Source organism: Adiantum capillus-veneris, chromosome 1 (assembly GCF_014529385.1).
Source record: "Adiantum capillus-veneris isolate H3 chromosome 1, ASM1452938v2, whole genome shotgun sequence".
In the NCBI taxonomy this organism is placed as follows: domain Eukaryota; kingdom Viridiplantae; phylum Streptophyta; class Polypodiopsida; order Polypodiales; family Pteridaceae; genus Adiantum; species Adiantum capillus-veneris.
The window spans coordinates 130,791,791-130,801,263 of NC_140931.1; the positions used below are offsets into that span (position 1 = coordinate 130,791,791).

The window sequence follows — 9,473 nt, forward strand, 5'->3', positions numbered from 1 at the left end:
TCCATGTTGTGCGCGTTATCCAATTCTTCTTCTTTCAATTCAATTGTTGCACCTGCAACGAAAACATGACCAGAAGAAATTGGTAGAGTGCACATGGTAGCGTGCAATTGTGGTTTACTTTTGTTTTAATTGCTACAAAGCCTGTGGGAGCATAGGGGCCACTGAAATGGGGGAAGAAATACATTTAAAGATTGCGAGAAATCAACTTCTAGAGAATGATATTGTTCTTGGAAATGATTTAGTGAACATGTACGCACAGTGTGGTGCTCTTTCTAAAGCGCATCCGGTAGCTCAATGAGCTACCAGTTCAGGATGTTGTCTCTTGGAATGGCCTTATTACTGGGTACGTCATTCCGGGCATGACAAGCAAGCAATTGAGTGTTTGAAACTGATGCAAGGTAAGGGCCTGTCTCCCAATGCAATGACGTTGTTGTGTGTCTTACAAGCCTATGGCAACTTAGGAGCACTTGGCAAGGCCATCTAAATACATGTGGGAATTGTGAGCAGGGGCCTACTTAAAATACATGATCTGCTCGGGAATGCACTTGTAGACATGTATGCCAGATGCGGCGCAATATTTGAGAAAGCACAACAAGTACTCAATGAGCTTCCAGTTATAACTAAAGTCTCTTGGACTGCATTGATCTCGGATTATTGCCAAGATGGTTAGCATGAGAAAGCCCTTGCTCGTCATCAAAAAATGCAAAGCGAGGGTCTCTCCTCCGATATGCTAACATTGCCTTGTGTCCTGAAAGTGTGTGATAGCATGAGAGCACTAGAGAAAGGCAAAGAAGTACATGCTGAAATTGCTAGAGAGGGTTTTATAGAAAATAACCATGTGCTTGCTAATGCATTGGTGGATATGTATGCCAAATGTGGTGCACTGACAATAGCGGAGCAAGTTTTGAAAAGAGAGAGAGAGAGAGAGAGAGAGAGAGAGAGAGAGAGAGAACAGGTGGCGAGTGGAAGGCGATAATTTTAAGCAGGCGAGAAAAGGCGCATGAGAGGGTGTGTGTGTGTCGAGTGTTCTTCTATTCCACGTGTCCGAACAGAAGCAGCTGCCATCTGGCCCTCTCCATCTCGGCACTAGCGACCTCGTATATATCCTACCTCTCTCTATCTTTCCCTCTCATAACTTCCACGTACAATATATACACACACATATACTCTACTCATCCTCCGATCTACAGAACATCCTCTTCTTATATCTTTTAACTCTAGCTCTTCATCACTTACATCTTCACCAGCTCTGCAAGACAGCAGTCCATAATCTTCCTTTTTGGAACGCTCTTCCATCAATATGCAGGCACAGGAAGTACCCCCTTCTGCTGGTATGCAAATTCTCTCCTCGTAACTACTTTGTTTGGTCCGGTAGAAACTGTGATTTAATGGCCTTTCTTTGCTGGGGGTGGGGGGGGGGGGGAGCTCTCTCTGAGCATCATCCAATTCCTGGTAGAGAGTGAGTCTCTGCCATCTTTGTCGCAACAATGCAACTTGAATAAGAAAAGGTGTACATGGGTGCAGCGATAGATCTACAAGCCCGAAAGTGGGGATGAATCAATGGCCATCAAATGTAGAATCAGCTAATTTCTAATTGAGACTAATCTGAAAGGCCCTTTAGTAATGTAATGCAAGTTTCTGTCTTGGTTTGGACTGCGCCCTGCAAGAGGTGTCTTTACCAAATCAGATTCAACTTCTTGTGGCTATTACGACAAAGAGGTAGAAGTGTAATACTCCTATTAGAGTGATTGATTAGTGGATAGTGGTGATATTATATCAAAATGCAATTATTTGGTACCCATTTAACACTATCTTAAACTCCTTGATTAGTGGGTAGTGGTGATATTATATCAAAATGCAATTATTTGGTAATCCATTTAAGACTGATATTATATCAAAATGCAATTATTTGGTAATCGACCTTCAGAGTGCTTATCATTTTGTGTCATATGCAGCAGCTACTGGATTGGGTGTCCCGCTCCAGGAAGTCGGTCCGGAACATGCTGTGGGCACAGAGGAGCAGCCCGATAATGGGCACAAGAAGAAATCGGTTATCGGGAAGGTGAAGGAGAAGGCTAAGAAACTCAAAACTAAGATCAAGAAGCCCAAATCACCGGGTGCAGCAGGAGAAAACAATGATGAGTCCAGCAGCGGTGAAGAGGAAGACAGCGGAAGTGACGAGCAGGTTAGTGGCATGGTCGAACCGAATATCATCTATTTCTGCTTGATTAATTATCTTATTGTGTCGCATATATAGCGACCTGCATGAAGACTTTTGTCTAGCCTGCTTCTAGATGTCATAGACTGGAAGAGAACCTAAGAGATGTGCAGTCCGCGTGCAAGAATACCATGCTTTTTGTTCAATATACATCTTTGATCCTAGATGGATACTGACCAATATTATCTTGTTGGTGTTGGCAAAAAAAATGTCGCAGCAATCAGGCGAGCGAGCTGGGGAGGAACAAGGTAAACTTTGTCAATTCACAAGGTGAAGAAATAGTGTGATCATGCAATAAGCGCTAAGAGAAATGCGGTGATGTGCAGATGTGGTTGTGGAGCCTGGGCCAAAGGGGCAGGCCTATGAAGCTATTCCTGATCCCCATGTAGATCCTGCTGCTGGTGTGCACGAGCGTTTGGCTCAACTGCAGTTGGGAGATGAGCCTGAGGCCACAAAGCCAAAGGAGGCACCAGGTACTCCCCCCCAGAGCACTAGGATGTTTTGCTAGTACTGCACAACCTAAAAATGTCTTGAAGAGAATATGCATACCCCGGGTTCTGGCATTTTCAGCATGAGGATGTTGTAAAAGCAAAAGACCATGCCTGTGCTGTCGGGCCTAGTTTAGCAGAAGAGTTCTGGATGCTAATGATGGAAAATTTATGTAGCTGACGGCCGCCTTAACAATTAAACCATGTGGGAAAGCTGATTTTATTTAGGATTAAGGAAAATAAGATTTTAATAGTCGTGGCCTACTTGATAATTTCAGCCTTGTTTCGTTTGGTTAATTATCCAAATAATCTACAAAGAGCAATACACTCAATTGTCTGTATATGCGCCTGATAAAATTTTGATAATTATCAAAGCATATCGTTATTCCTGCATTGTGGGATTAAACATACAAGTGATTTAACAAAAAAAATCATAATCATCAAAACATTCAATTGAAGTTATCCCTGCATTTTGGGATTAACATAGAAGTAAACAACATAGAATTATCCACTGTATTTGATAATTAGAGGCCAATTCTGACTATCATCAAAGAAAATGCTTAAGCTAATTAGTTCTAATGACTCTATAGCATTCATAAATTGAATGTTTGTTTTTTTTTCCATTCCTGCGTAATGATACAGGGCAAGTGTCTGCAGGTGTCTCTCCTTATATTGCGAGTGGGCAGACCACAGAAGCTAGCCAAGGTATCCCAGTTGAAGAAGGCAAAACCGCTGATGGAAAGGATTTAGTTGTCACACCTTCTGCTTCTGATGACAAGGTCATTGACGATTAATGCACTTTATAATATAAGTGTTCTGCTCAATTTGGCTGAAATTTAAATCATTTCTACCCAGGCTGGAGTCGTACCCATGGATTATGATCAACCTTCCGATGTGTCGAAGACATCGGACAACAAAGGTGCCTGGTATACACCTACATCGGCAGAAGGTGAGCAGCAGAAGCCATTGAAGGACCGCATTGTTGAGGGTGCAACCTCTGCGAAAGACAGCGTTGCAACCGCGGCTGCTACAGGTGCAGGTTCTGTGGGACTAAAATCTTACGATGAAAGTGGAAATACAGAGAGGAGTGAAGAATCAAAGACCGCTTTCGATGAAGCAAAAGAGAAGGTGTTTGGCTCTTCTGAGGCACCTCAGGGTGAAGTAATTGAGTCGGTGGGTCAAAACAAGCCGTCTATCACTAGTCGTGCGGCCAGTACAGTGACGGGCTTGAAAGATACACTTGCTTCCAAGCTGGGCTATGGCTCTGGCAAAAATTTGACTCGTGACAGCAATGCGCCTTTGGACACAACCCCCAGTACACAATCTTCTGAGGCACCTCACGGTGAATTAGTTGAGTCTGGGGGTCAAAACAAGCCTTCTATCACTAGTCGCGCAACCGGCACAATGACGGGCTTGAAAGATACAATTGCTTCCAAGCTGGGCTATGGCTCTGACAAAAATTTGACTCGCGACAGCAATGCTCCTTTAGACACAACCCCCACTCAGGTTGGTGAACAAAATCCAGAGAATAAATCAGCTCTGGAGAAAATACAAGAGAGAGCAGCAGGCACAACAGCGGCCGTAACAAGCAAGCTAGGCTATGGTGATAATCAAAGCCCATCTGCTGAAAGAAGCCCATCCGAAGCAGTGGGTGACCAGGTGAATCCAGCTGGTCATAACAAGACATACACGCAAAAGGCAAGAGAGGCGGCCTTTGGAGCAAAGGATGCGGTGGCAGCAAAGCTTGGATATGGTGGAACCTCAACAAAGGAGAATGTAACATCCGCAACAGAAGGTGACAACAAATCATATATGCAGAAGGCGCAAGAGACGGCAGTGAGTGCAAAGGATGCAGTGGCATCAAAACTGGGCTATGCCAATAAAGATGTGCCGACCGCAGCAACAGAGTCTGCGTATGGTGAAGAGCAGAATGTGCCTGCTAGTACAGCTGCTCGGTTCCACCCGGGGGAAGAGGATAGAGCTCTCTCTCAGCTTATTACAGAGAAGATGAGCACGGGAGCGGCAACGGTGAAGGATACTCTTATGAAGCCTTTTGGTTCAAAGACAGCTGGATCTCTGACGCCAACAACTACTCCGCCACCATCTTCAGCAGCGGCTGTTGAAGCTGACCCGGTGCATTCGACGGTGGGTGGTACAAAACCGGATGTGCCACAAGAAGAGAAGGCAGGTATTGTTGGGAAGGTGACAGGTGTGGTGTCGTCGCTCCTTGGAACGTCTCCGTCGGGGAAGAAGAAAGCGGAGGAAGCTGCAGGTAAAGCAATGGAGGATTCTCAAACACAACCTGGTGATGTGCAGATACATTAAGCTTTTGGATTGTGTGGACTAATAATAATCGAGTATGGCCCTGGCCGCAGGGGAGAAATAGGAAGCTGGTTCTGATTTGCTTTTGTGCCCTCTCCCTAATGAGGAATGTATGGTAGTACTTTTTGTTATAGTGTGCTATCCTCTGTACATAAGCTTGTATTTTTTTGTTCCAATAAGGATATAATAAGGGTTAATTGTTTATGATATCTGCCTTTTCAAGTTGTAATTGTGCATTCGTGTATCCGATGGTTAACGACAGCAGTATGCAATAAGAGTTCTTTCAGAATTCACAATGCCATTGTGCATATTCGTGCATTCGATGGTTAGCAACAGTAAGTATGCAATAGAGTTCTTTCAACATTCACAATGCCTGATTGATAACTTGGAGATAAGAGAATTATGTTCAATGCAGCCATCTTCAATGGAACTTTTTACTGCTGCAATCTTCTAGTAAGAAGAGGTAGCATACTACATTCTATAAAGCGTCATCACCAATCAATCCTAAAAGCTTGTTTAGGCTTGGCGTAGCTTCGACGGTGTAGTTGCATCTGTGTTGTTGCTTGGGGTTGGTCTGGACTTGGTCTGTAAATGCTGCATGAAATGGTTTATATCTACAGTTGCTTCAAATTTGCAAGTTGTGGCTTGTACATTTGTCATAATGACTAATGTACTTGCTACCTGGAGAGCAATTTTGGTATAAACACTAGTGTTTGTGTGGCTATGGTCTTTCACCTATATGTGCTTGTAACTCGAAAAAGCCTGTCGCACTCTATTTTCTCGGCCTCTCCTCTCCCTCCATTTTTACGGTAAAAACATGTGGATATGATTTCGACCCCGCATGTTGTGAATTAAACAAACCTATTTGCAAGTGTGATTTTACAAACTTCAGCTTTGTAATTTGTAGCATACAATGTGAGGAAAAGATCATTTACATTGCTAAATATGTAATGCAAAACTGTGGAGAGGGTTTAATGTGCCAATTTTGATGTATACCATTTATTGCAATGTTTACGCACATAGCTGTTCGAAAGGATTGAAAGCTTCTGGCAATACATCACAAAAGTATTTAACGTGTAATGGTCAAATCTTGAAAGCTTTTGCAACATATCACAAGGTTAATTAATAGAACTCTGTGATTTAATATTTACATAGCATTTAATGTTGAAAATTTTGAATTTTAAATCGAAGAATATGGCCTTTCCATTCCTTGACATTTCATTTCAACAGAAAAGACAAGTAACTATTAACATTCATGAAACATTAGCCAATAGCATAATCCATAGGGTGCTGTAATCATGCATGAATTAGGAAAGCCCGAGAGAGACAGAGATACTAGAGAACAGGACAATACATTGGTTCCTTCCAATTGAAGGCGTCAGATACTTGTGAGTTAAGGACTCTAAAGTACATCAAAAGAAAAAAAACAAAGACAACACATAGGAAAGAACGGGAGGGGAAAGAGTTGGTCGAATTTGACACTCTTGAATAGTCGCTTTGTCCCTTCGGTAAACTACCTATTTGCCCTTTTTGCGGGCTTCGTGCATCGTCTTCATCTCGGTTGCTCTCGATTTTGAGTTGGGCAAGGGTTAATTCCCCTGCAATCCAGAGCTTGGTCCACTTCTGGAGGTGGGATTGGTGTAATAGGTTTAGCCGTTCTTCCTCGTCCTTGAAGGTAATGATGTAATACTCTGGTGGCACTCGTTTCCTCATGTCACTGATTCATGGGACTATGCTCGACTCAATGATGATTAGTTGGATGATATCGTTGAGCTTGACGATTGTTATCTTCGATGTTTCCTCTCAGGGGGTGCACTATGTAATCGTGTTAATGTATAATGTGAGTTCGAAAGGAGGAGTTTCAAATTGCAAAAAATTTAGGCAATTTAACACAGATACATTAAAATACGGGGTTTTTATATTCAACTTTGAAAAAAAAAATCCTACAATAAGGGGTCATTTTATTAATTCAAACACGTTAAAAGAGGGGTTTTCAATACCCCGCGAACAATGTTATATAGGGGGATACTAAACGATGATCCCCGCGAGGGCTTTCTTCTTCAGTGCACCATGGTAATGCACTCACCCTGACTTTTGAGTCCAAGGGACTCATAATTGGCGTTCGTGAAGGGTTGCCTATACTTCCATGTCAAACTTTTTATGATGCCATTTACGACTTCGTGGAACTTTTTTGGAACAATCGCGATGGACTTGGTGAGGACGGCTTCAAACTCCTATGCTTTTGCAAGCAAGGTCTCTGTCCCCTTTGCATTCTCAAGCTTGTGTACTTGTAGCTTGAGTTCTCACTTGACAACCAAGCAAAATGCTGGATGGTTCAAAGAAGGACAATGTTATGCTATTTTTATGTCGATGAATTTCCTAACAATTTGCAAACACAAATAATAGTCTTATAAGAGAGGACGAGTGTAGATATGAAGATACTGCTAATGGACAAATCCTTCGATCACGTAAACCCAATTGATGCAACCCCTTACGGTTTGCTCCTGAGGGTCTATATTAGCTATGTCTCACTCGAATTTATCTACTATATATTTTCTTTTCTTTTTTTTCGGGGGTGGGGGGAGTGTTGGAATTAGGATTGCAGAGAAACACACACAGCTTGGAGAAGACGAAGGAAGCTCAAGGCACACAATAGAGAGTGTATAACTTAGTGTACAATGGAAAGATAGATAGCCCTAGAGTGATGGGCGTATATACAATGCTCGGGGGAAAAAACCTCCTAAAGAGGGAAAAAATGCCCCGGCGGTCCTAGTGTGTTCACACACATCACTACCACATGTATATGGTAACAAATCCCCCCTGGAGTGATGCGGTGAACGAGAGCTGGCACATGAGTAAAGGGAAGTGCTATGCCCTGAGGACATGATCAGTCCACAAAGGGGAGTAAGCCCAAAGCTTTGCGGAAAACTTCAAGATTCTCACGAGACAATGCCTTTGTGAAAAGATCTGCCAGGTTGTCCTATGTTGGCACATAAGCCAAGCTGATCTCTCCTGCTGAGAGCCTCTCCCTGACATAATGGTAATGCACCTCAATGTGCTTTGTGCGAGCATGAAAAACTGGGTTCCTCGCAACTCCCAATGCGCTCTGACTGTCAGTGTAGATAGTGTTGGCAATGTCCTGTCCAACACCCAAATCAGCCATAAGGCGTCTGAGCCATACACATTCAACCGTAGCTGTGAAGACTGCCCTGTACTCAGCCTCACAACTCGAAGTGGCCACAGTAGGTTGCTTCTTGCTCAACCATGATATACATGAACTGCCAAGCATGAAACAAAACCCACTTGTGGACACTCGCATGTCAAAACAACCAGCCCAATCTGAGTCCAAAAAAGCATGTAAGTCTGGCGGCAATGTCCCCCCTTGGGATAAAACAAGCCAAGATGTAAAGTGCCACTAAGGTAGCGGAAAATCCTCTTAACATTCTGCCAATGCTTAGAACCTGGGCTATGCATAAATCTGCTGACCTGTGAGACTGCAAACTGAATATCCGGCCTCGTGTTGAATACATAAATGAGGCCGTCAACAGCAGTTTGGTAAAGAGTGACATCAGTAGGATCACCAAACATCATGTAGACTCAACTTCAAACCCGTTCCCATGGGAGTGGCAATAGGTTTGCAATCCTCAAGTCCAAACTTACATAGCAATGTCTTTATGTAACTTTTCTAACACAAGGCAATACCACCATCACACTGCTTAAACTGTATACCCAAGTAATGATACAACAGCCCCAAATCTTTCATCTTGAAAGTAGCATTTAAATCAGCCTTAAATCCAGCAATATGTCTCTCATTTGGTACAGTGATCAACAAATCATCGACATAAAGAACCACAATGAGAAGTACATCACCCTCACGCTTTACATACAATGTGCTTTCTGTTGGACTGTTACGAAAGCCTTGTTTGACCAAATGAGTGTCAGCTTTCTCATACCAAGCACGAGGAGATTGCTTCAACCCATACAAAGCCTTGTTACATTTGCACACTTTGTCCTCATGTCCTTTTATGACAAAATCGCGAGGCTGCGTTACATAAACTTCGTCAAATATGTCACCATTCAAGAAAGCAGTAACAATGTCTGATTGATGTACATCCCAACCAAAATGAGTTGCCAATGCACATAGAGAATGCACAGTAGTCATACGACAAGTGGGAGCAAAAGTCTCTTCATAATCTATGCCTTTTGCCTGTGCATAACCCTTTGCAACAAGTCGAGCCTTATGGCGATCAATCTCACCATCCGGCTTGCGTTTCAACTTGTAAACCCACTTTGTACCAATGGCCTTTTTGCCAGGAGGCAAATCACATAAAGTCCATGTGTCATTTTCTATAAATGCATCATATTCTGATTTCATGGCAGCCATCCAATTTTCTGAATTTTGTGCTTCATCCAAGGACAGAGGCTCCTCAACATCATGTAAGCTA

General features: G+C 42.9%; 1 protein-coding gene across 2 annotated transcripts; it reads left to right on the forward strand.

The window, feature by feature from the left end:
* Positions 1-1,140: 1,140 nt before the first annotated feature.
* Positions 1,141-5,237, forward strand: LOC147465567 (uncharacterized). Of its 2 annotated transcripts, none has more exons than XM_086520591.1 (6): positions 1,141-1,331; positions 1,956-2,185; positions 2,436-2,466; positions 2,545-2,691; positions 3,364-3,485; positions 3,562-5,237. In XM_086520591.1, exons 1-6 carry the CDS (start codon positions 1,301-1,303, stop codon positions 5,029-5,031), a joined length of 2,031 nt encoding a protein of 676 aa, XP_086376717.1. In that variant the 5' UTR covers positions 1,141-1,300; the 3' UTR covers positions 5,032-5,237. The 2 variants fall into 2 exon arrangements, with proteins under 2 accessions (XP_086376717.1, XP_086376721.1); XM_086520595.1 differs by having other exon boundaries at positions 1,959-2,185.
* The last annotated feature ends 4,236 nt before the right edge of the window (positions 5,238-9,473 follow it).

Coding starts and splice junctions, on each gene's coding strand:
- LOC147465567 (XM_086520591.1), top strand. CDS start 1,301: ATGCAGGCACAGGAAGTACCCCCTTCTGCTG. Junction 2,186..2,435: donor ACAGCGGAAGTGACGAGCAG/GTTAGTGGCATG, acceptor AAAATGTCGCAG/CAATCAGGCGAGCGAGCTGG. Junction 2,692..3,363: donor AAAGCCAAAGGAGGCACCAG/GTACTCCCCCCC, acceptor AAGTGTCTGCAG/GTGTCTCTCCTTATATTGCG.